This window comes from Eucyclogobius newberryi, unplaced genomic scaffold (assembly GCF_026437365.1).
Source record: "Eucyclogobius newberryi isolate DKJ021-1_F unplaced genomic scaffold, fEucNew1.0.hap1 SCAF_2, whole genome shotgun sequence".
NCBI lineage: Eukaryota > Metazoa > Chordata > Actinopteri > Gobiiformes > Gobiidae > Eucyclogobius > Eucyclogobius newberryi.
Window position 1 is genome coordinate 9,620,584 of NW_027315834.1, and position 26,739 is coordinate 9,647,322.

The following is a 26,739-nucleotide window of genomic DNA, read 5'->3' on the forward strand; positions in this document are numbered from 1 at the left end:
AAACTCCTCGGTGGCAGGGCTCCGGGGGTGGATGAGATCCGCCCTGAGTACCTAAAGTATCTGGATGTTGTAGGACTGTCTTGGTTGACACGTCTCTGCAACATCGCGTGGCGTTCGGGGACCGTGCCTCTGGACTGGCAGACCGGGGTGGTGGTCCCTCTGTTCAAGAAGGGGGACCGGAGGGTGTGTTCCAACTACAGAGGGATCACACTCCTCAGCCTCCCGGGTAAGGTCTATTCCAAGGTACTGGAGAGGAGAATCCGACCGATAGTCGAACCTCGGATTCAGGAGGAGCAGAGTGGTTTTCGTCCCGGTCGTGGAACACTGGACCAGCTCTATACCCTCCATCGGGTGCTCGAGGGTTCATGGGAGTTTGCCCAACCAGTCCACATGTGCTTTGTGGATCTGGAGAAGGCTTTTGACCGTGTCCCTCGGGGTGTCCTTTGGGGGGTGCTCCGGGAGTACGGGGTCCGGGGCCCTTTGCTCAGGGCTGTCCGGTCCCTGTATGACCGGAGCAGGAGCTGTGTTCGCATTGCCGGCAGTAAGTCAGACCTGTTCCCAGTGCATGTTGGACTCCGCCAGGGCTGCCCTGTGTCACCGGTTCTGTTCATAATTTTTATGGACAGAATTTCTAGGCGCAGTCAGGGGTCGGAGGGTGTCCGGTTTGGGGACCACAGGATCTCATCTCTGCTGTTTGCAGACGATGTTGTCCTGATGGCTCCATCAAACCCGGACCTGCAACATGCACTGGGACGGTTTGCAGCCGAGTGTGAAGCGGCTGGGATGAGAATCAGCACCTCCAAATCCGAGGCCATGGTTCTCGACCGGAAAAAGGTGGCTTGCCCTCTCCAGGTGGGTGGGGTGTCCTTGCCCCAAGTGGAGGAGTTCAAGTATCTCGGGGTCTGTTTCACGAGTGAGGGAAGGATGGAGCGTGAGATCGACAGGCGGATCGGTGCAGCGGCTGCAGTGATGCAGTCGCTGCATCGGACTGTTGTGGTAAAGAAGGAGCTGAGCCGAAAGGCAAAGCTCTCAATTTACCGGTCGGTCTACGTTCCTACCCTCACCTATGGTCATGAGCTTTGGGTAGTGACCGAAAGAACAAGATCGTGGATACAAGCGGTCGAAATGAGTTCCCTCCGCCGTGTGGCTGGGCGCTCCCTTAGAGATAAGGTGAGGAGCTCGGCCACACGGGGGGAGCTCGGAGTAGAGCCGCTGCTCCTCCACGTCGAGAGGAGTCAGCTGAGGTGGCTCGGGCATCTGTTCCGGATGCCTCCTGGGCGCCTCCCTCGGGAGGTGTTTCAGGCATGTCCCACCGGGAAGAGGCCCCGGGGAAGACCCAGGACACGCTGGAGAGACTATGTCTCTCGGCTGGCCTGGGAACGCCTCGGGATCCCCCCGGAGGAGTTAGAGGAAGTGTCTGGGGAGAAGGAAGTCTGGGAGTCCCTGCTCAGACTGCTGCCCCCGCGACCCGGCCCTGGATAAAGCGGCAGAAGATGGATGGATGGATGGATGGATGGACGGCTCATACACATAAAACATGTTTCTCGGAAGTATATTATCTGGTTTACTCCTTGTTCCAGTCCAGAGCCAATTCAAAAACTTATCCACCTTAAAAACGAAAAATCTTTAGGACTGAACTAGAATTTATTATGGTTATTGTAATATTGAATCGGAGAAAGAATCGTTGCTCAGTTACTTGATTGAAACAAAACATTGCACTTTCAGATTGCACATGTCAATTTGTATTTATTGTTTTATAACGTTTCGGCCTTATTGCCGCCTTCAGATGTTTTTTTCTTTCTTTGAACCAGTTTGTTTCAACACGAACACTAATGCAAACTTTGAGGCCTGTTAAATATCAAAATAATGCAACAAAATGAAATAATCTACACAAATCTTTCAGTCTTTACTATATTTTGATTGGTTGTTCATTTTATATTTTCGTCGCACTCCCACTTAGAAATTAGGGGTCTGAAATTTTCATCATAGAAGCATTTCCACTGTGAGAGAAAGAATCGAAAAAAATAAGTGGGAGAACGTGCAAAATCGCAGGATGTTCAAATACTTACTTTCCTCACTGTATAAATAGTCTGACCAGGTCGTACCTGTGCGGATGTCTATGCGCAGTCTGAGCAGGTCGTACCTGTGCGGATGTCTATGCGCAGTCTGAGCTGGTCGTACCTGTGCGGATGTCTATGCGCAGTCTGAGCAGGTCGTACCTGTGCGGATGTCTATGCGCAGTCTGAGCTGGTCGTACCTGTGCGGATGCCTATGCGCAGTCTGAGCCGGTCGTACCTGTGCAGATGCCTATGCGTAGTCTGAGCCGCTTGTACCTGTGCGGATGTCTATGCGCAGTCTGAGCCGGTCGTACCTGTGCGGATGTCTATGCGCAGTCTGAGCCGCTCGTACCTGTGTGGATGCCTATGCGCAGTCTGAGTAGGTCGTACCTGTGCGGATGTCTATGCGCAGTCTGAGCCGGTCGTACCTGTGCGGATGTCTATGCGCAGTCTGAGCCGCTCGTACCTGTGCGGATGTCTATGCGCAGTCTGAGCCGCTCGTACCTGTGTGGATGCCTATGCGCAGTCTGAGCAGGTGGTACCTGTGTGGATGCCTATGCGCAGTCTGAGCCGGTCGTACCTGTGTGGATGCCTATGCGCAGTCTGAGCAGGTGGTACCTGTGTGGATGCCTATGCGCAGTCTGAGCCGGTCGTACCTGTGCGGATGTCTATGCGCAGTCTGAGCAGGTCGTACCTGTGTGGATGCCTATGCGCAGTCTGAGCAGGTCGTACCTGTGCGGATGTCTATGCGCAGTCTGAGCTGGTCGTACCTGTGCGGATGCCTATGCGCAGTCTGAGCAGGTCGTACCTGTGCGTGTGTCTATGCGCAGTCTGAGCAGGTCGTACCTGTGCGGATGTCTATGCGCAGTCTGAGCAGGTCGTACCTGTGTGGATGTCTATGCGCAGTCTAAGCAGGTCGTACCTGTGTGGATGTCTATGCGCAGTCTGAGCAGGTCGAACCTGTGTGGATGCCTATGCGCAGTCTGAGCCGGTCGTACCTGTGCGGATGTCTATGCGCAGTCTGAGCCGGTCGTACCTGTGAGGATGTCTATGCGCAGTCTGAGCAGGTCGTACCTGTGTGGATGCCTATGCGCAGTCTGAGCAGGTCGTACCTGTGCGGATGTCTATGCGCAGTCTGAGCTGGTCGTACCTGTGCGGATGCCTATGCGCAGTCTGAGCAGGTGGTACCTGTGTGGATGCCTATGCGCAGTCTGAGCAGGTCGTACCTGTGCGTATGTCTATGCGCAGTCTGAGCAGGTCGTACCTGTGCGGATGTCTATGCGCAGTCTGAGCTGGTCGTACCTGTGTGGATGCCTATGCGCAGTCTGAGCAGGTGGTACCTGTGTGGATGCCTATGCGCAGTCTGAGCAGGTGGTACCTGTGTGGATGCCTATGCGCAGTCTGAGCAGGTCGTACCTGTGCGGATGCCTATGCGCAGTCTGAGAAGGTCGTACCTGTGTGGATGCCTATGCGCAGTCTGAGCCGGTCGTACCTGTGCGGATGTCTATGCGCAGTCTGAGCCGGTCATACCTGTGTGGATGCCTATGCGCAGTCTGAGCAGGTGGTACCTGTGTGGATGCCTATGCGCAGTCTGAGCAGGTGGTACCTGTGTGGATGCCTATGCGCAGTCTGAGCAGGTCGTACCTGTGCGGATGCCTATGCGCAGTCTGAGCTGGTCGTACCTGTGTGGATGCCTATGCGCAGTCTGAGTAGGTCGTACCTGTGCGGATGTCTATGCGCAGTCTGAGCAGGTCGTACCTGTGCGGATGCCTATGCGCAGTCTGAGCAGGTCGTACCTGTGTGGATGCCTATGCGCAGTCTGAGCAGGTCGTACCTGTGTGGATGCCTATGCGCAGTCTGAGCCGGTCGTACCTGTGCGGATGTCTATGCCCAGTCTGAGCCGGTCGTACCTGTGCGGATGTCTATGCGCAGTCTGAGCCGGTCGTACCTGTGAGGATGTCTATGCGCAGTCTGAGCAGGTCGTACCTGTGTGGATGTCTATGCGCAGTCTGAGCAGGTCGTACCTGTGTGGATGCCTATGCGCAGTCTGAGCCGGTCGTACCTGTGCGGATGTCTATGCGCAGTCTGAGCCGGTCGTACCTGTGAGGATGTCTATGCGCAGTCTGAGCAGGTCGTACCTGTGTGGATGCCTATGCGCAGTCTGAGCAGGTCGTACCTGTGCGGATGTCTATGCGCAGTCTGAGCTGGTCGTACCTGTGCGGATGCCTATGCGCAGTCTGAGCAGGTGGTACCTGTGCGTATGTCTATGCGCAGTCTGAGCAGGTCGTACCTGTGCGGATGTCTATGCGCAGTCTGAGCTGGTCGTACCTGTGTGGATGCCTATGCGCAGTCTGAGCAGGTGGTACCTGTGTGGATGCCTATGCGCAGTCTGAGCAGGTGGTACCTGTGTGGATGCCTATGCGCAGTCTGAGCAGGTCGTACCTGTGCGGATGCCTATGCGCAGTCTGAGCAGGTCGTACCTGTGTGGATGCCTATGCGCAGTCTGAGCCGGTCGTACCTGTGCGGATGTCTATGTGCAGTCTGAGCCGGTCGTACCTGTGTGGATGCCTATGCGCAGTCTGAGCAGGTGGTACCTGTGTGGATGCCTATGCGCAGTATGAGCAGGTGGTACCTGTGTGGATGCCTATGCGCAGTCTGAGCAGGTCGTACCTGTGCGGATGCCTATGCGCAGTCTGAGCTGGTCGTACCTGTGTGGATGCCTATGCACAGTCTGAGTAGGTCGTACCTGTGCGGATGTCTATGCGCAGTCTGAGCAGGTCGTACCTGTGCGGATGCCTATGCGCAGTCTGAGTAGGTCGTACCTGTGCGGATGCCTATGCGCAGTCTGAGCAGGTGGTACCTGTGTGGATGCCTATGCGCAGTCTGAGCAGGTGGTACCTGTGTGGATGCCTATGCGCAGTCTGAGCAGGTCGTACCTGTGTGGATGCCTATGCGCAGTCTGAGCCGGTCGTACCTGTGCGGATGTCTATGCGCAGTCTGAGCCGGTCGTACCTGTGAGGATGTCTATGCGCAGTCTGAGCAGGTCGTACCTGTGTGGATGTCTATGCGCAGTCTGAGCAGGTCGTACCTGTGTGGCTGCCTATGCGCAGTCTGAGCCGGTCGTACCTGTGCGGATGTCTATGCGCAGTCTGAGCCGGTCGTACCTGTGGGGATGTCTATGCGCAGTCTGAGCAGGTCGTACCTGTGTGGATGCCTATGCGCAGTCTGAGCAGGTGGTACCTGTGTGGATGCCTATGCGCAGTCTGAGTAGGTCGTACCTGTGCGGATGTCTATGCGCAGTCTGAGCAGGTCGTACCTGTGCGGATGCCTATGCGCAGTCTGAGTAGGTGGTACCTGTGTGGATGCCTATGCGCAGTCTGAGCAGGTGGTACCTGTGTGGATGCCTATGCGCAGTCTGAGCTGGTCGTACCTGTGAGGATGTCTATGCGCAGTCTGAGCAGGTCGTACCTGTGTGGATGCCTATGCGCAGTCTGAGCAGGTGGTACCTGTGTGGATGCCTATGCGCAGTCTGAGCAGGTGGTACCTGTGTGGATGCCTATGCGCAGTCTGAGCTGGTCGTACCTGTGAGGATGTCTATGCGCAGTCTGAGCAGGTCGTACCTGTGTGGATGCCTATGCGCAGTCTGAGCAGGTGGTACCTGTGTGGATGTCTATGCGCAGTCTGAGCAGGTCGTACCTGTGTGGATGCCTATGCGCAGTCTGAGCAGGTGGTACCTGTGTGGATGCCTATGCGCAGTCTGAGCAGGTCGTACCTGTGTGGATGCCTATGCGCAGTCTGAGCCGGTCGTACCTGTGCGGATGCCTATGCGCAGTCTGAGCCGGTCGTACCTGTGAGGATGTCTATGCGCAGTCTGAGCAGGTCGTACCTGTGTGGATGCCTATGCGCAGTCTGAGCAGGTGGTACCTGTGTGGATGCCTATGCGCAGTCTGAGCAGGTGGTACCTGTGTGGATGCCTATGCGCAGTCTGAGCAGGTGGTACCTGTGTGGATGCCTATGCGCAGTCTGAGCAGGTGGTACCTGTGTGGATGCCTATGCGCAGTCTGAGCAGGTGGTACCTGTGTGGATGCCTATGCGCAGTCTGAGCAGGTCGTACCTGTGTGGATGCCTATGCGCAGTCTGAGCAGGTCGTACCTGTGTGGATGCCTATGCGCAGTCTGAGCCGGTCGTACCTGTGCGGATGTCTATGCCCAGTCTGAGCCGGTCGTACCTGTGCGGATGTCTATGCGCAGTCTGAACCGGTCGTACCTGTGAGGATGTCTATGCGCAGTCTGAGCAGGTCGTACCTGTGTGGATGTCTATGCGCAGTCTGAGCAGGTCGTACCTGTGTGGATGCCTATGCGCAGTCTGAGCCGGTCGTACCTGTGCGGATGTCTATGCGCAGTCTGAGCCGGTCGTACCTGTGAGGATGTCTATGCGCAGTCTGAGCAGGTCGTACCTGTGTGGATGCCTATGCGCAGTCTGAGCAGGTGGTACCTGTGTGGATGCCTATGCGCAGTCTGAGCAGGTCGTACCTGTGCGGATGTCTATGCGCAGTCTGAGCCGGTCGTACCTGTGCGGATGTCTATGCGCAGTCTGAGCCGGTCGTACCTGTGAGGATGCCTATGCGCAGTCTGAGCAGGTGGTACCTGTGTGGATGCCTATGCGCAGTCTGAGCAGGTGGTACCTGTGTGGATGCCTATGCGCAGTCTGAGCAGGTGGTACCTGTGTGGATGCCTATGCGCAGTCTGAGCAGGTGGTACCTGTGTGGATGCCTATGCGCAGTCTGAGCAGGTGGTACCTGTGTGGATGCCTATGCGCAGTCTGAGCAGGTCGTACCTGTGTGGATGCCTATGCCCAGTCTGAGCCGGTCGTACCTGTGCGGATGTCTATGCGCAGTCTGAGCAGGTGGTACCTGTGTGGATGCCTATGCGCAGTCTGAGCAGGTGGTACCTGTGTGGATGCCTATGCGCAGTCTGAGCAGGTGGTACCTGTGTGGATGCCTATGCGCAGTCTGAGCAGGTGGTACCTGTGTGGATGCCTATGCGCAGTCTGAGCAGGTCGTACCTGTGTGGATGCCTATGCCCAGTCTGAGCCGGTCGTACCTGTGCGGATGTCTATGCGCAGTCTGAGCCGGTCGTACCTGTGAGGATGTCTATGCGCAGTCTGAGCAGGTCGTACCTGTGTGGATGTCTATGCGCAGTCTGAGCAGGTCGTACCTGTGTGGATGCCTATGCGCAGTCTGAGCAAGTGGTACCTGTGTGGATGCCTATGCGCAGTCTGAGCAGGTGGTACCTGTGTGGATGCCTATGCGCAGTCTGAGCAGGTGGTACCTGTGTGGATGCCTATGCGCAGTCTGAGCAGGTGGTACCTGTGTGGATGCCTATGCGCAGTCTGAGCAGGTGGTACCTGTGTGGATGCCTATGCGCAGTCTGAGCAGGTGGTACCTGTGTGGATGCCTATGCGCAGTCTGAGCAGGTGGTACCTGTGTGGATGCCTATGCGCAGTCTGAGCTGGTCGTTGGGCCGGTGGCGGATCTTGAAAGTCTTGACCTGTTCGAGCAGAGCCAGAGACATTCCGGCGATCTCTCGAGCGTGCAGTTTGCCGTTGCGCACGGGCAGCCCTGACACCACCATGTACGCGTCGCCAATCGTCTCCACCTGTACAAACAGTTGAAAATAATTATGTCTGGAATATTCTCTATGACATTCAAATCTTATAATCCATTATGTAACATTAGTTTGTACATTGAGACTTTGAAATATATTATCAACCAATTCAAATATGGCGTCCAAAGGCTTCTAGATATAGATATATAATAGAAATAATTTACTGATGAACTGTGTTAATTCTATTTTGACATTTTTATTCAATAATGTTGAATTAACATTTGTTATAAAGGAGCATTTTCATATGTGTTTTAGAGTCTATGTCGTCCAGATCATGAATACAATTATCAAAATGCGATTACTATTCATTTTAACTGTCACGATTAGTCCTTGATTGTTACTTCTAAATCCCAGCACGTCGCCGATTGTAAAGCTGTGTCGTGGTGTGAGGAATGGACTCACCTTGTAGACGTCAAAGTTGTCTATGATGGCGTCAAAACACGTGTAGAGGTCGTTGAGCAGCGTCACCACCTGTGAGGAGACGATTAGTGATGAGGAAATCACCAGGAACAAAGCCACGTCTTGGTTCGATTCTGACTTCAATGTATCTACTGAAAGCACATATTACTTTATAGTTATAAGGCGTTCCCTCATCAGGGTTTGTGTAAGCGCTCCATCTACTGGAAACAGAGGGAATTACCATGGGGAAATAAACAAAAGCTAGTTTGATGTTGACCTAAAAACAGCACAGAAGATGTCCGAGCTCTGTGATGTCACAAATGTATAACTGAGTATTTTTTTAAACACGATTCATCAAACAAGATAAATTAAGCTAAATACGACTCTATGTTTTTGACGAAGGAGAAATGTTATAACCTGATTAAAAGCTCATGCTGCAGCATTTTGCATTCATTACAAATCTTTTTATTGTCATTTCGAAAGGTTACGGCAAAACGTGTCTTTTAGGGTTTGCAAATTGTGTTATTTTGTCATGATAAAAAGAGGAAACTTTGAGACTAAATAAAAAAATAAATAGAAAATAAATGAATGTGTTCGAGTCCAGCCCCAGAGAGTCGGACAAATGAGCAGAGCAAAATAGTCTCATTCAACTTGAATTATTTTGAAACAGGCATTCTATCCTCATTATCTTTGTGAAAGTTCAGTAAACTTCATATTAGCAGAATTTATTTGTATAAATTATGAACGTTCAATATTATTAACGAATTGGCATCACTGTAAAAGTAAAACAGATTATTTGTGTTCTTGTTTGATTTTATTGTGATTTTAATACGTATCTTCCTGTTGTGTAAAGAACTTTACGTACTTTGTAGAAAAAGATTCAGTTGTAGTCATCTGGACTCAAACAATAATGTCCCTGTGTTTACTTTGGAAAAGATCCTCTGAGTACTCGACAGAAGCCTTTCCTTTCATTCACTTCTATTTTTATGTAGCCACAGTCTCTCTGCATAAAGGAAAACTATTATGCAAAATGGACTTTTAATCATGTTTTAATCATGATTAAAAGTTGTGTTTGGAGTGATTTGTGCATGTTTTGAGTGCTCTTTCTTCTCCGGTTGCTCTGCTTCCTCCCAGACAAACCCACAGTACTTACTTCACTGTTTTCATTTTTGGCTGGCAAATGGTGATAGACGTAGGGCTGAGAATTAATCATATTTGAATCAAGATCAATATAAGTTATGACCAATCGTCCAATGTCCGTAAACACATTTGGTTTGGAGCAGAGTTTGGATTTGGAGGAAGAGACTTTTAAAATGACACTGTTTAAAAGTCAGTCCTGTTTATGAAGTCATTATTGAAAGCCATTTTTTTTTTTTTTTAATATTTGTTTTTTAAATACAAAAATATGGACCTCCAGTTTTAAGGCCGACCTACAGTTTTAAGGCGGACCTACAGTTATTAGGCGGACCCATAGTTTGAGGATGGACCTGGACCTACAGTTTAAAGATGGACCTACAGTTTTAAGGTGGACCTACAGTTTGAGGATGGACCTACAGTTTTAAGGTGGACCTACAGTTTGAGGATGGACCTACAGTTTTAAGGTGGACCTACAGTTTTAAGGTGGACCTACAGTTTGAGGATGGACCTACAGTTTTAAGGTGGACCTACAGTTTTAAGGTGGACCTACAGTTTTAAGGTGGACCTACAGTTTGAGGATGGACCTACAGTTTTAAGGTGGACCTACAGTTTTAAGGTGGACCTACAGTTTTCAAGTGGACCTACAGTTTAAAGATGGACCTACAGTTTAAAGATGGACCTACAGTTTGAGGTTGGACCTACAGTTTTAAGGTGGCCCTACAGTTTTAAGGTGGACCTACAGTTTTAAGGTGGACCTACAGTTTGAGGATGGACCTACAGTTTTAAGGTGGACCTACAGTTTTAAGGTGGACCTACAGTTTTAAGGTGGACCTACAGTTTTCAAGTGGACCTACAGTTTAAAGATGGACCTACAGTTTAAAGATGGACCTACAGTTTGAGGTTGGACCTACAGTTTTAAGGCGGACCTACAGTTATTAGGCGGACCCATAGTTTGAGGATGGACCTGGACCTACAGTTTAAAGATGGACCTACAGTTTGAGGATGGACCTACAGTTTTAAGGTGGACCTACAGTTTGAGGATGGACCTACAGTTTGAGGATGGACCTACAGTTTGAGGATGGACCTACAGTTTGAGGATGGACCTACAGTTTTAAGGTGGACCTACAGTTTTAAGGTGGACCTACAGTTTGAGGATGGACCTACAGTTTTAAGGTGGACCTACAGTTTTAAGGTGGACCTACAGTTTTAAGGTGGACCTACAGTTTGAGGATGGACCTACAATTTTAAGGTGGACCTACAGTTTTAAGGTGGACCTACAGTTTTAAGGTGGACCTACAGTTTTCAAGTGGACCTACAGTTTAAAGATGGACCTACAGTTTAAAGATGGACCTACAGTTTGAGGTTGGACCTACAGTTTTAAGGTGGCCCTACAGTTTTAAGGTGGACCTACAGTTTAAAGATGGACCTACAGTTTGAGGATGGACCTACAGTTTTAAGGTGGACCTACAGTTTTAAGGTGGACCTACAGTTTGAGGATGGACCTACAGTTTTAAGGTGGACCTACAGTTTTAAGGTGGACCTACAGTTTTAAGGTGGACCTACAGTTTTAAGGTGGACCTACAGTTTGAGGATGGACCTACAGTTTTAAGGTGGACCTACAGTTTTAAGGTGGACCTACAGTTTTAAGGTGGACCTACAGTTTTCAAGTGGACCTACAGTTTAAAGATGGACCTACAGTTTAAAGATGGACCTACAGTTTAAAGATGGACCTACAGTTTGAGGTTGGACCTACAGTTTTAAGGTGGCCCTACAGTTTTAAGGTGGACCTACAGTTTTAAGGTGGACCTACAGTTTTAAGGTGGACCTACAGTTTTCAAGTGGACCTACAGTTTAAAGATGGACCTACAGTTTAAAGATGGACCTACAGTTTGAGGTTGGACCTACAGTTTTAAGGCGGACCTACAGTTATTAGGCGGACCCATAGTTTGAGGATGGACCTGGACCTACAGTTTAAAGATGGACCTACAGTTTGAGGATGGACCTACAGTTTTAAGGTGGACCTACAGTTTGAGGATGGACCTACAGTTTGAGGATGGACCTACAGTTTGAGGATGGACCTACAGTTTTAAGGTGGACCTACAGTTTTAAGGTGGACCTACAGTTTGAGGATGGACCTACAGTTTTAAGGTGGACCTACAGTTTTAAGGTGGACCTACAGTTTTAAGGTGGACCTACAGTTTGAGGATGGACCTACAATTTTAAGGTGGACCTACAGTTTTAAGGTGGACCTACAGTTTTAAGGTGGACCTACAGTTTTCAAGTGGACCTACAGTTTAAAGATGGACCTACAGTTTAAAGATGGACCTACAGTTTGAGGTTGGACCTACAGTTTTAAGGTGGCCCTACAGTTTTAAGGTGGACCTACAGTTTAAAGATGGACCTACAGTTTGAGGATGGACCTACAGTTTTAAGGTGGACCTACAGTTTTAAGGTGGACCTACAGTTTGAGGATGGACCTACAGTTTTAAGGTGGACCTACAGTTTTAAGGTGGACCTACAGTTTTAAGGTGGACCTACAGTTTGAGGATGGACCTACAGTTTTAAGGTGGACCTACAGTTTTAAGGTGGACCTACAGTTTTAAGGTGGACCTACAGTTTTCAAGTGGACCTACAGTTTAAAGATGGACCTACAGTTTAAAGATGGACCTACAGTTTAAAGATGGACCTACAGTTTGAGGTTGGACCTACAGTTTTAAGGTGGCCCTACAGTTTTAAGGTGGACCTACAGTTTTAAGGTGGACCTACAGTTTTAAGGTGGACCTACAGTTTTCAAGTGGACCTACAGTTTAAAGATGGACCTACAGTTTAAAGATGGACCTACAGTTTGAGGTTGGACCTACAGTTTTAAGGCGGACCTACAGTTATTAGGCGGACCCATAGTTTGAGGATGGACCTGGACCTACAGTTTAAAGATGGACCTACAGTTTGAGGATGGACCTACAGTTTTAAGGTGGACCTACAGTTTGAGGATGGACCTACAGTTTGAGGATGGACCTACAGTTTGAGGATGGACCTACAGTTTGAGGATGGACCTACAGTTTTAAGGTGGACCTACAGTTTTAAGGTGGACCTACAGTTTGAGGATGGACCTACAGTTTTAAGGTGGACCTACAGTTTTAAGGTGGACCTACAGTTTTAAGGTGGACCTACAGTTTGAGGATGGACCTACAATTTTAAGGTGGACCTACAGTTTTAAGGTGGACCTACAGTTTTAAGGTGGACCTACAGTTTTCAAGTGGACCTACAGTTTAAAGATGGACCTACAGTTTAAAGATGGACCTACAGTTTGAGGTTGGACCTACAGTTTTAAGGTGGCCCTACAGTTTTAAGGTGGACCTACAGTTTAAAGATGGACCTACAGTTTGAGGATGGACCTACAGTTTTAAGGTGGACCTACAGTTTTAAGGTGGACCTACAGTTTGAGGATGGACCTACAGTTTTAAGGTGGACCTACAGTTTTAAGGTGGACCTACAGTTTTAAGGTGGACCTACAGTTTGAGGATGGACCTACAGTTTTAAGGTGGACCTACAGTTTTAAGGTGGACCTACAGTTTTAAGGTGGACCTACAGTTTTCAAGTGGACCTACAGTTTAAAGATGGACCTACAGTTTAAAGATGGACCTACAGTTTAAAGATGGACCTACAGTTTGAGGTTGGACCTACAGTTTTAAGGTGGCCCTACAGTTTTAAGGTGGACCTACAGTTTTAAGGTGGACCTACAGTTTTAAGGTGGACCTAGAGTTTTCAAGTGGACCTACAGAGACAAATTACACATTGTTTCTGGAACTGTCCCAAAAAAGATAAGTAGAAACACTTAAACACTTATGACTCTAAACACAGCTCCACATGATCCTGATCTATGCCAGAGCCACAGTAATTATTATTGTAAACAAACCAACAAAAAGCTTTAACAGTGGAACTGTGAGGACGTACTCTAAAAACAGTCAGACTCGGACATAACCAGCTAGTTTTATGGGAAGTGAAGCAGAGGCAGCTGCCACCGCCATTAGACGAGAGACGCAGCTTCTTCAGAGCGTTTCAAACTTTTAATACGCCTGATTTTTGCTGTATAATTGTAATATGTATGTTGTAATTATGTTTTAATAGTCTTAGAGGCATTGTTGTTAACCAAGCCACATTGTCTTTTGTCACATCGAGATGTTAGACAGATACCTCAAATATGCTAATTTGATTTGTTTATAGCTCTTCTGTTGGCACAGCTTCTTTACGGCGTTGTGTTTTTTGCTACTGCAGATGCTCGTGTGACACATAAAGTTTTAAGGGTTTTTTCAAGTTCCTATTGTTGTCATCTCTGTGTCAATCAATGTCAAATATCAGCTGTAAGCCTCTGTGGAGTTGTTGATTTCCCTAATCATCAAAGAACAGCAAGTGTAACCTTGGCCTACCCAAACCAACATCACCAACAACAATACAGTGCACATGGACGGACATGAATACTTACTTTAAAATATTACTAGCTTGTATTTTAGTTATTACTGGGTCTATTACCTTAAAAAAGTACTGAAATAGGTTAAGAAATGTATCTTTTTATGAAATGAAAGTGGTGCCCCAGAAAAACGTAACTTGTGACTTTCCCAAAACCTAAAGCTCCAAAGTGGTTACAAAGAAGTAGACTTGGCCACTCTCCTGGCGAGGCTGTGTGGGTGAAGTGTCTTGTGTTTGGTATAAACCAGGCTCACACCTGCAGTGGCGTGCTCTCCGCCGACAGCGAGGTGAAGCCCACGATGTCGCTGAAGTAAATGGTCACGCTGTCGAACGCTTCCGCCTGAACCGTCTCTCCTCTCTTCAGCTGCTCCGCCACCGAACTGACAAGCAGAACGAACAAGAACACGTGAAGCAGCAGAACCGACAACCTCCTCCTCCTCAACCTCCTCTTCCTCCTCCTCAGCCTCTTCCCCCTCCTCCTCCGCCTCCTCCTCCTCAACCTGCTCCTCCTCCTCCTCAGCCTCTTCCCCCTCCTCCTCAGCCTCCTCCTCCTCAGTCTTCTCTTCCTCTTCCTCCTCCTCAGCCTCTTCCACCTCAGCCTCCTCCTCCTCAACCTCCTCTTCCTCCTCCTCAGCCTCTTCCCCCTCCTCCTCCGCCGCCTCCTCCTCAACCTCCTCTTCCTCCTCCTCAGCCTCTTCCACCTCAGCCTCCTCCTCCTCAGTCTTCTCTTCCTCCTCCTCAGCCTCTTCCCCCTCCTCCTCCGCCGCCTCCTCCTCAACCTCCTCTTCCTCCTCCTCAGCCTCTTCCACCTCAGCCTCCTCCTCCTCAGTCTTCTCTTCCTCCTCCTCAGCCTCTTCCCCCTCCTCCTCAGCCTCCTCCTCCTCAACCTGCTCCTCCTCCTCCTCAGCCTCTTCCCCCTCCTCCTCAGCCTCCTCCTCCTCAGTCTTCTCTTCCTCTTCCTCCTCCTCAGCCTCTTCCACCTCAGCCTCCTCCTCCTCAACCTCCTCTTCCTCCTCCTCAGCCTCTTCCCCCTCCTCCTCCGCCGCCTCCTCCTCAACCTCCTCTTCCTCCTCCTCAGCCTCTTCCACCTCAGCCTCCTCCTCCTCAGTCTTCTCTTCCTCCTCCTCAGCCTCTTCCCCCTCCTCCTCAGCCTCCTCCTCCTCAACCTGCTCCTCCTCCTCCTCAGCCTCTTCCCCCTCCTCCTCAGCCTCCTCCTCCTCAGTCTTCTCTTCCTCTTCCTCCTCCTCAGCCTCTTCCACCTCAGCCTCCTCCTCCTCAGTCTTCTCTTCCTCCTCCTCAGCCTCTTCCCCCTCCTCCTCAGCCTCCTCCTCCTCCTCCTCCTCCTCAGCCTCTTCCCCCTCCTCCTCCGCCGCCTCATCCTCAACCTCCTCTTCCTCCTCCTCAACCTCTTCCCCCTCCTCCTCAGCCTCCTACTCCTCAGTCTTCTCTTCCTCCTCCTCAGCCTCTTCCCCCTCCTCCTCAGCCTCCTCCTCCTCAACCTGCTCCTCCTCCTCCTCAGCCTCTTCCCCCTCCTCCTCAGCCTCCTCCTCCTCAGTCTTCTCTTCCTCTTCCTCCTCCTCAGCCTCTTCCACCTCAGCCTCCTCCTCCTCAGTCTTCTCTTCCTCCTCCTCAGCCTCTTCCCCCTCCTCCTCAGCCTCCTCCTCCTCAGTCTTCTCTTCCTCCTCCTCAGCCTCTTCCCCCTCCTCCTCAGCCTCCTCCTCCTCCTCCTCCTCCTCAGCCTCTTCCCCCTCCTCCTCCGCCGCCTCATCCTCAACCTCCTCTTCCTCCTCCTCAACCTCTTCCCCCTCCTCCTCAGCCTCCTACTCCTCAGTCTTCTCTTCCTCCTCCTCAACCTCTTCCCCCTCCTCCTCCGCTTCCTCAGCCTTCTCTTCCTCCTCCTCCTCAGTCTCTTCCCCCTCCACCTCAGCCTCCTCCTCCTCCTCAGCCTCTTCCCCCTCCTCCTCAGCCTCCTCCTCCTCAGTCTCTTCCCCCTCCACCTCAGCCTCTTCCCCCTTCTCCTCAGCCTCCTCCTCCTCAGTCTTCTCCTCCTCCTCCTCAGCCTCTTCCACCTCAGCCTCAGCCTCCTCTTCCTCCTCCTCAGCCTCTTCCACCTCAGCCTCCTCCTCCTCAGTCTTCTCTTCCTCCTCCTCAGCCTCTTCCCCCTCCTCCTCAGCCTCCTCCTCCTCAGTCTTCTCTTCCTCCTCCTCAGCCTCTTCCCCCTCCTCCTCAGCCTCCTCCTCCTCCTCCTCAGCCTCTTCCCCCTCCTCCTCCGCCGCCTCATCCTCAACCTCCTCTTCCTCCTCCTCAACCTCTTCCCCCTCCTCCTCAGCCTCCTACTCCTCAGTCTTCTCTTCCTCCTCCTCAACCTCTTCCCCCTCCTCCTCCGCTTCCTCAGCCTTCTCTTCCTCCTCCTCCTCAGTCTCTTCCCCCTCCACCTCAGCCTCCTCCTCCTCCTCAGCCTCTTCCCCCTCCTCCTCAGCCTCCTCCTCCTCAGTCTCTTCCCCCTCCACCTCAGCCTCTTCCCCCTTCTCCTCAGCCTCCTCCTCCTCAGTCTTCTCCTCCTCCTCCTACGCCTCTTCCACCTCAGCCTCAGCCTCCTCCTCCTCCTCCTCAGTCTCTTCCACCTCAGCCTCCTCTTCCTCCTCCTCAGCCTCCTCTTCCACCTCCTCAGCCTCCTCCTCAGCCTCCTCTTCCTCCTCCTCAGCCTCCTCTTCCACCTCCTCAGCCTCCTCCTCAGCCTCCTCTTCCTCCTCCTCAGCCTCCTCTTCCTCCTCCTCAGCCTCTTCCACCTCCTCCTCAGCCTCCTCCTCAGCCTCCTCAAAATATATATATCAAAGGTCAAACTAAACGTAATCATGACTCTAAATGTTTTTAAAAACACAAATTTATTTATTTCAGCTACCTTTTTTCTTTTTTAAAATTTATTTCATGGTTTGTTGTTCCTCCTGGAACCTCAATTTTTGTTGTAGTTGTTTTGTTTCTTCTTTTTTGATTGTTTGCTGTGTTTGTTTTAACATTTCTACTGAACCTTTTATTCTTTCTTTTGACAATTGTGTTCCAACCTGAAAAGATATAAATGAAAAAACAAGTCTATTTTATGCTCCCTTTGTAATCCACGCAGTACATTATCCTTTGTGTCTGACTCGTTTGTCTGTCGCTGTTGGAGTTTATGCCTGCTTGAAATGAAAAACAATATAGTCAATATTTCTTGTTGGATTGACAAAAAAGAATATAAAAAGAAAAATTACCAAGCTTTTAACCATTTTCAAAAGAAGCAATCATTCTCTATCAGCCAGTCTTCCTCGAGACCAGCGCATGGTGCAGCTTCCACCATCAAGCAGGAACCCAAATAAACATATTATATTAGGTAGAAATTGATTTGTTTTTTAATTTATTTTATGTTGTATTGAGGCTTAATCAAATATCTGTAAAACTGACATTATATTTTTGTATGTATTTTACCTTTGTTTACCAGGCAAAACATGATATACTTGAATGCATTTTTCCTGTTGTGTGAAAAATGGGCTCTACAGATAAACTTGCCTTGCCTATACTTATCATGTTATCAATTTGTACCTTATCTGACCCATCATAAGCATTTTATGGTTATATTATAATTTTGTTGCCACTGTAATTTTTTTACCTGGTTATTTTATTGCAATGTGTTTCCCTTGTGGGTCAATTAAGTTTGTCTAAGTCTAAATTGAGATTGATCAATACAATAATCCCAGCCCTAATGAAAAGGCCCATGACCCAGTGACCCACATGTGGATCCTGAGAACCACTGCTCCGGGCCATTGGATCCCAAACCAGGCCATTGGATCCCAAACCTCTGTGTCTCGTCTGACCCACAGGTTTTCAGATATACTTGGTTTTCCCTCCAGTACAGCCCACTAGAACATGCACACTTAAAATGTACCCATAATGTAAATGCCAATATACCTCTTAAATGTAACAATTCTGGTAACTGGTAGAAAAGGTTGAAACCTTTTAAAGGAGGGTCTGAACACTGTTTTAGAAATAAAGTATTTTTGACTTTCATCCTAAAGTCTTTTTCTTTGAGCAGCAGCATTTAAACTCTCCTGGTCCAGCCCAAAGGGAGTAGTTATAACTGAAACTTGTTCTGTACTTGTTTACATGTCTGTCAGTTTCACTCTAACAGCTTGGTTCATTAAGCCCTATTGAGGTCTGGCCGCTTCTACCTCAGAGCTGTCAAGTACCTCATTAATGTTTGGCTGGTTTGATTTCTCTCATGGTCTTATGAGGATGTTGTAGACTGAGGAGAGGTTGAATCAGACCATCACTCTTATTAAAACAGGGTTTTTGTTCTGCACAAATGAGGGATTACATTAACAATCCTGGTAAAATGACTCCTTCTCCTATTTATGTTTTCTTAAATAAAGCTAAAATAAGTAAGTAGTATGACATCATGGTCATTATATAATAATAATAATCAAATAGTTTCACCTCCTTTTTAATTTGAAATAATAACATGAGCCGACTCGATCAACAGCCTCTTGGACATAATAGAGTAAGAGAGAGCGCCTCACTGTGGTAGGATCTGGTAGAGCAGGTTCTCGGCCTTGCGTTTCTCCTCCAGGTAAGCCTGTGTGCGATCCTCCACCAGGTTCTCCAGGTTGTTGGCGTACTGTTCCATGCGCGACAGCAGGTTGTTGAGGATGCTGGTGCTGCCCTCTCTGGAACACACAAACACCTTCTTCTCATATGTTTTTAAACACTGACACTCATTATTCTGCCACCTGTATGTAGAAAGATCAGGATTGTGACGTTTTTAAGATCTGACAGCGACTCAAGTTCATGTCCCCTCACTTGTATTCAGACATATTCAGTCTCTGGGCTCAGAGACTCGTGAAAAGCATGTATAAACTTGTTGCTGTGAATATTTTGGTAAGTGAGCAATACATGTCGACTGCTTATGTTTTTCACGTTTAAAAAAAACAAACTGGTAAAGCCCCTTCAATTCTCCAGCACAGGTTTATGTTTTATTTTGGATGGCCTGCTGTCTAAAGACCACACACAGAGGTTTTTCTTATCGTGCAAAGAGGAAACTACACAACACCGAACTACACTGCTCTCTTACAGCTTTGTGGGTGAGTTTTAAATAAATTATAATAGCACAATTACGGGGAAATGATCAAAATCAGCTTAATACATGGGCCCAAAAATGTGTATCAACCAACCATTTTTCTGGTTTCAAAACAATCAACATTGGCCAAGCGAAAAATATATATGAAAATGTGTACACACACTAACAACCACTTCTTAAATCTGATGTTAAGCTGGACAATAATGCACCAAAATACAGCGGGCCACGACAGTTTTACAAGAACTTTTTTGTTTTTGTTTCACCAAGTGCCACAAAACCTGCATTTATCAGTAAAGAAGATTTATGTATTACTCGCTGGCAACACCAACCACCTGTCGGCGTTGTCCACAAGCGTCATGTTTATATTTACATGCTATTCTAAACTCTCCTGTAAGTGTCTATATGTGTTCATAGATTGGCGTAACTCTAGCAGATAACTGCTTTGGCATAACTTGAAGGTAAAGTGTCTTGCCAATTGACGCAACGATAGTATTGGTTGGATGAGATTCAAACCTGTCAATTACTTCCACTCTGCCAATGAAAATGACTGAGTGGCTTTGTATTGCAAAATGATGGCGACTGGTGCCCCAAAAGCGTGAAAACAGTAGTGGCAGCGGACTCGTTGGCAGCGGTCTCGCCAGTGTAACAGTCCTTCACACCTGTTCTGCTCGGCTCCGCTCTTACATAAGGCTCTGTTGTATAAGAAGAGTACACTGAGTCAGACGCGGCTCCCACGCACACACGCCTCCGCCATCTTTAAGTCTATCGCCACATCACAGCCAAAACATAAACGCCACGCTACAGGCAGCCGTGGGTCCATTCATCACAGGAGCACAACACGCCTGTACAAAAAACGGTCTTCTGCCTAAACAAGTACAGCATTAGGCAATTAGACATTTTAGTGTTCAGACTTCACTGTGACTGAACAGGACATGGTGAAGCCAGGACAAAGAAGAGGACAAAAAGTGCCCACCACTGGTTCCAGGAGTAAAATCAAGGACAATTCAAATATCCAGAATTGAAAGACACAATTGAGACTAAAGCCATGTTTCCATCGATTTGCCTCGTAGCGTTTTGGAACGGTCCAGAGGCAGAGGAGCAATACAACGAAACATAACATAGGGTCCAAAAGTAGGGCCACAAGCACCCCCTTGAGGGTCAATAATATGACATCATGGTCATTATATACACATAATCAAATAGTTTCACCTCCTTATCAATCTGAAATAATAACATGACTCGATCATCAGCCTCTTGGACATAATAGAGTTAGAGAAAGCGCCTCACTGTGGTAGGATCTGGTAAAGCAGGTTCTCGGCCGTAAGCACCCCCTTGAGGGCCGCATATTCAATAACATACAACACATTTAACATGAGAGTGGGCCCCAGGTTATATCGTACACAAAAAGTTGGGCCTCGAGGTCAGAAAGGTCATGAACCCCCACTCTAGTGTTCTCGGCCTTTTAACTATGAGCACACACAGACAACAATCAATCACTCCTTAAATCAATAAATCAATAAAATGGACATAAAGTAAAGTTAAAGTTATCAGAATAGTTTATCTGAATCAAAGTGCTCTTGTGTTGGGCCAGTGAGTTGTGCTGTGGGACGGCTCAATTGTGAAGGTCGCGACGTCTCGTGAACCGAACCCACTGCACACTCCAATTACAGTAATGTATGCGCTTTGTGACAAGGAGGACACCGGGAGTAAGAAAACAAAACAAATCAAAATCACTCAGACACTTGACAGATTGACGAGCGAAACGAGAGCAGCCTTTATAGTGGGCCGCTGCTGTGGGCCGCCGGTCAAACGAACGCGAGTCCTGTGGTTTTTCCTCTCAGCATGGACCCTTCAATAATGCGGTTTGATGGAGGGCCTTTACCCCCCCTCTTCTCTCCCCCTTCTGTCCCATCGCAGCACTGGACACACGGCCCACTTTCATTAAGCTGAACGTGCGTGATGGATGAACTGTTGGCGCTGTTGACTGCTGGCTGGATATGTGACCTCCAGTTCCCTGTTTACACTCGCTAAATATTCCAGCTATAAATATACGTAAACTCCCCCCAACACACACACACACACACACACACAAACACGCACACACACGAGGCTAAAGTGAATCCTAAATGTCTGCAGAGTAAACAAACAAGGCCCAAACATTATGTAACAGCCAAAACGGCAATTATCAGGAGCCGCTCGAAAAGGAAAGCATTTCTTGGAAATCTCAATGTTGGACACATTCGAGACAAGCTGCAGAACTGTGTAGTTTTGAATGACGTGTAGTTGAGACCGGAGAAAGATACACCATTGGAAAGAGGATATAAAAATGCACAAGGTTCTATCATTTCACGAAAACATATTGTTAACATGATTATATCTAAATAATGTATCTCTTCCACATTATTTTATTGCAGTCGAGCGTTTTCTCATCAGGATATGTGTCAGCAGAGAGAGTTACCACGAGGAAATAAACAAACTGTGTGCGCGCATGCTAATGTACAAGCATGCGGCCGTAATTAATGCTATTCGATGGTCAGAAATGCTCATGAACGAGTCTGGAGACGATGATTTGTAGACTTTAAAAACAGCACAGAAGATTTCGGGGCTCGACCTTTGACGTCACAAAACTGAGACATTTCAAACTGAGAGTTTTCGGAAGCTCAGACAGAGAGGACTTACGACTAGGGGTGTGCCAAAATATCAATATTGCGATATATCGCAATATTTACTCCCGCGATCGATTCTCGATGCGTTCTCGTCAAGTATCAATCTTTTAACGTTGTAAAAGCTGCTATAAATAAACGGCTCTATTCACCATTCCTTTGTTGAGACACTTCTTTGGAGTTAGCTAGGCTGTGCGAGATTGGCTGTGGGCGGAAGAAGAAGTCGTACATGGACACGGAAATAGCGGAGTCAGATGTGGAAAACAAAAGTGAGACACGAGACGCACCAGCAACATTTAAGTCCAAAATATGGACTCACTTTGGCTTCTATTTCAGCACAGATGGGACAAAGCTCGAAAAGGACTACAAAAGTTCGGTACACGGGAAACACGACTAACATGCACAGCCACCTCTCGTGGCATCACCCGGAGCTGTGTGAGAAAGGCTCAAAGCTGACACAGCCCGGCGTAAACTCCTCTTTCCAGGCAAAGCTGCCACCTTCTTCTGCAAAATTCTCTGCAATTTTTCAGATAATTTTTTTGGGAGAATTTTTAGACAACATGAAGTCCCTGTTTACTTTAAATCAGGCAACACTTTAAGACAAAAACTGGTTCATCCTAAGGACAAGATGCCGACCCAAAAACAAAGCAATGTAGTTTATTCGATCCAATGCAGTGATGAAAGTTGTAAAGAGCGTTACATAGGTGAGACTAAACAGGCGCTGCACAAGAGGCTTTATCAGCACAGAAGAAATACAAGTTCAGGACCTCAGAGTGCCGTGCATCTCCATCTTGAAGCCTCTAATCACTCGTTTGAAGACGGTGAGGTGAAGGTTTTAAGCAGGGAGAAAAGATGGTTTGAAAGAGGAGTTAAGGAAGCTATTTTTGTTAAAAAAGAAAGACCTTCTTTTAACAGGAATGGAGCGTTAAGATTCAATCCGCCTGTAGTCTATAATGGAATTTTGAACCCCTGGAGAGGTAGAGGTCCAGGACATTCGGATGCTAATCAGGTCCTCAGGATGAGTGAGCCAGGGCCACACAAAAACAAAGGGGAGACTAATAGCCCATTAAAGGGCTGATAGTTAACAAAAGGCTAGCTTGTTAGAAAACAAAGAGGTGATGAAAGTTGTAAAGAGCGTTACATAGGTGAGACTAAACAGGCACTGCACAAGAGGCTCTATCAGCACAGGAGGGCCCGCCCAATGGGCGGGGCTTACCACAGAATAGAATAAATATCTGAGTTCCCGGCCTAAATTCGCTTGTTGACAATGACGTCTAGCTTTTTCTAAACTGAGTCCAGATGACTACAATTGAACCTTTTTCTACAATGGAACACTCTTGGACGAATGAGGGATTACACCGACAAATTTAAACAATAGTTATTATTTGATGCTTAAAAGGTTATGGCAACTGTCCCAACAATGTGTTCCTTGTAAAAACGGCATTTTGGATGGAAGTACTATCCCACCACACAAACTAGAAGAAAATGAAAACATGTCATATGAAAAACAAGTGAAAGCCTTTGTGTCTTAGCAACAATCCCTGTCATTTAGGCCCCAGAGGGAGAGACTTTCCTCTTCATGGTATTGTTGATGTCTCTAAATGTCAGCGTATATGCACCGATATCTATCCAAACTCTTCCTCAAACCTCTCTCATTTGTCTGCGTCGGTTGAAGGTGTAAATATTGTAGGTTGCTCCTTCGTTCTACTCGTACATACCTCGATACCTTCCGTTCTGAGTGTATTTTAGTCCAGTTTACACTGCTCTGCGGAGGTCTCAGCCTCGAGCGTGTGCAGTCCCACAATGTCCTCAATGTTTGCCCAAGTTGCAGTGTTCTTCTTTCATCCGTTCTGAGTCTGACAAATGCAGCGACACACGCCAAACGTCCACCTCACTTGTACAGTCTCCTTTTATTCTTCAACACTGACATGCAGAGACGGGCAGTTTAATTTACTCACATTTACTTGAGTCACGCTTTAAAGAATTGTGCTTTTCAGACACAATACTTTTACTTTCACTTGAGAAATATTTTGTTTGAAGTAACAGTCTTTTACTTGAGTAATTTGTTTGGTTCTTCTTCCCACTGAGTGTAATTATATAGGAACAAAGTTTTCATATAAACATAAAAGCTTCAAACTCTTACACGTTACCTCCAAATATTGTTTTTTGTGTCTATTCTTTGGAAATACCAGAATCGTATTATTATTATTATCGTTATTGTTGTTGTTGTTGTTGTTGAAACAAATATTTGTAAGTTTTGTCCATCCAAATACATTAACTCAAATTGTAAATTATATTTAAATGGACAAATATTATGCATTATTTGTGTTGTTATTTGCCTTTAAACATGTTCTTGAGTACCTTTAGTTTAATAAAAAATGTTTTTACAAAAAATATAACCTTGAGGGAGGCCAAAGTAACTGACCTGAAATCAACACAGTTTCCTGACTTCCTGGTTGAAGCACGCAGTTGTACTGATCGTTATTCAACTGGAGAAATGCACGGAATGAGCCCGGAGATCATTTGTGAACTTAAAAACAGCAGAGGATTCTCAGAGTCACGTCACAGATGAAGAAAACGTAAGTTATCGAGGAGATTCAGAATGGAGTGTTTTTGACGCTCGGAGGGAGAGGACTTTCTAACCAGGATTCATCAAACTAGTGTGATTTTGATCAAGAACAATGTTAGAACAGAGTTAAAAAGCTATAAAAAAGTAAATACATTTCACGTCCAAACTTTATTCAAATGTTTTTTTACTCTAACTTCACATGTACACCACACATGTTTTTGTTCCATTTTGGACCAATTTGTTCCTTATCTAACCTAGAAACAAAGAAAATGTCTTTTAGTAAAATAAATAAACAAAATAAAAACTGAACAACTCAAATAAATAATAAAAAACACTAAGAACTATTAACTAACTATTATTTTACAACAAGAGGAACCAAGAATGAAAGCGTGGCTCCATCTAACATTGTGATTTTGCAGTAAATGCAGTCATTTTCACAGACTGAAAGCCTAATTTTTACATAAAAGCATTCGATTACAAAGACTTATGAAGGCAGTGCTTTATCCCAACATAATGACAGTCATTTACAGGGCCTAAACAATAAAATCCTATTCAGCCACAGTGTCCAGCCTTAAATTGTCCGCAAGGTTTCCAGAGCATGATCCAGTCCGGGGTGAATACCTTAAACTCATCCGCCTCAGAATATCTCCCATGGTGCCTTTAATGTCGCCCAGAACACACAAGGCACACGCTCAAGTCAGACATAATTATGCATCTTTGAAGTTTTAAAAAGTGCTTCCTGTAATTATGATAAATAGGATGGCACATTGAAAGCTAATCCTGCTGTTTTAAGATATGGATTATGCAAATAGGCACACTTTTAAATCTACATGAAGTTTCCGTTTGTGGATTTGAAAAGGGACAGAGTTAATTAACAATTTCCATCCATCTCTGAGTCAAAAACAAGCAAAAAACGCGGCAACTGAAAACAACATGTTATTTACCAAAATGAGCTTCTTTTGAGTTTTTGTGTTTTATTGTGTGAGTGCTCTCACTTGTTGAGCTTGGCCATGTAGATCTTGATGTGTCCAAAGTCGGGTCTCTCTTGGGGGTCCTCGGCCCAGCAGCCCTCCATCAGGATGGTCAGCTCCTCCGAGTGGCAGCGCGTGTCTGTGCTCGGCCTGAAGAACGGCTTCTGCCCGTTACGCACTTTCTGCACAATCTCTGCACAAACAGGAACATGAAAACAGGGTCAGGACACTGGGCACTGCAGTGTCGACAAGACACACAACAACAGATGATCTTCTCCACATGATTATTCATTCAAATAAGCGTTGGAGAGCTCTGGATAATTAACAGAAGTCCATGTTTAATTTACACCTCAGTTACTGACCTAAGGCAGACTCATCACCCATCCGCCACACCCTTTTCTCAGTCCCGTTTCTCAGGTTCTTTTATAAAATTACATCCAAAACTGTCGCCCAAATACCAATGGGTGTCTGGGGGTTCTCACCCAGGAAATATTTGCAAGAAATCGCATGAATTCCTGTCTTCTGCTGCATTTTATACTGAATATAATAGGTTCCTCCCCTCTGGGGTCAGGAGTCTCTTGAAGACAGATTCTAAAGCTCAGTGGAACTTTCCTGGTCAAATACATGTCAATTAAAAATATGAATGTTTGACAATAATAATGGAGTTATTGGGACCTTGTCTGTCACACCAGACTGACCAATCCTCAAAACTATGCCCTTAACCATAGAGCTACATACTTATAAATGTAATGTACAATCATTTCAAGTAAAATATTTCAATTAATATTTCACGACTATGAGCTGAGCCCAATCTGGACCGGAGCCTTTTGTCTTTTGTGTATTGAGTTGACTTTTTTAAAGGCCATGGGAAGAGTTCATTTGGTGTTGGAGAACTTTTTCCAAGGTTTTGTGCTCCACAGAGCAGAAAGACGCGACACACAGAAAGGCTTGGCTGCTAACGGCGCCACAAAGGCACGAGAGGCCAGTTTGTGCGGCTGCAGCTTTCTGTCAGTCTAACTGCCGCTCTGCTCCCTTCATGCATCTCGCCCCGGCAACAAACAGACCGGCTGAGATTTCCCAGCCGGTCAGCTGGGAAATCTCCTGTGTCCATCTGATTTCCACTCGGCCTGTGGTCAGAGGTGCCAACCACAGTGTGCAGTTACAGCAGCAGAGATTGAACCACCAACCTGCTTGTTAGAGGGTAAATGTCAGCCAGCCGATCTACACTCTCACCGCACAGACACGGCAGTAAAACCTAAACACTATGTGTGTTTGCTGTGGACCCGGAGGAGTTCAGAACACACATCTTCACAGTTTCTCCTCCTTCTTCACACACACATCTCCACAGTTTCTCCTCCTTCTTCAAACACATATCTCCACAGTTTCTCCTCCTTCACACACACACACACACACACACACACACCTCCACAGTTTCTCCTCCTTCTTCACACACACATCTCCACAGTTTCTCCTCCTTCTTCACACACACACACACACACACACACACACAAACACACACACACACACACACACACACACACACACACACATCTCCACAGTTTCTCCTCCTTCTTCACGCACACATATCAACAGTTTCTCCTCCTTCTTCACACACACATATCCAGTTTCTCCTCCTCCTTCTTCAAACACACATCTCCACAGTTTCTCCTCCTTCTTCACACACACATCTTCACAGTTTCTCC

The 26,739-nt window shown here is 47.2% G+C and overlaps 1 protein-coding gene across 1 annotated transcript in view; it reads right to left on the reverse strand.

Moving 5' to 3' along the window:
- npr2 (natriuretic peptide receptor 2) overlaps positions 1–26,739 on the reverse strand; it is a 123,163-nt gene that overhangs the window by 9,313 nt on the left and 87,111 nt on the right. The window contains exons 15-19 of the mRNA XM_072453441.1: positions 25,061–25,229; positions 18,277–18,423; positions 13,983–14,106; positions 8,126–8,194; positions 7,540–7,714 (exon numbers count right to left, since the gene is read on the reverse strand). Coding sequence (XP_072309542.1) covers positions 7,540–7,714; positions 8,126–8,194; positions 13,983–14,106; positions 18,277–18,423; positions 25,061–25,229 — 684 coding nt within the window. The remainder of the gene's footprint in view (positions 1–7,539; positions 7,715–8,125; positions 8,195–13,982; positions 14,107–18,276; positions 18,424–25,060; positions 25,230–26,739) is intronic.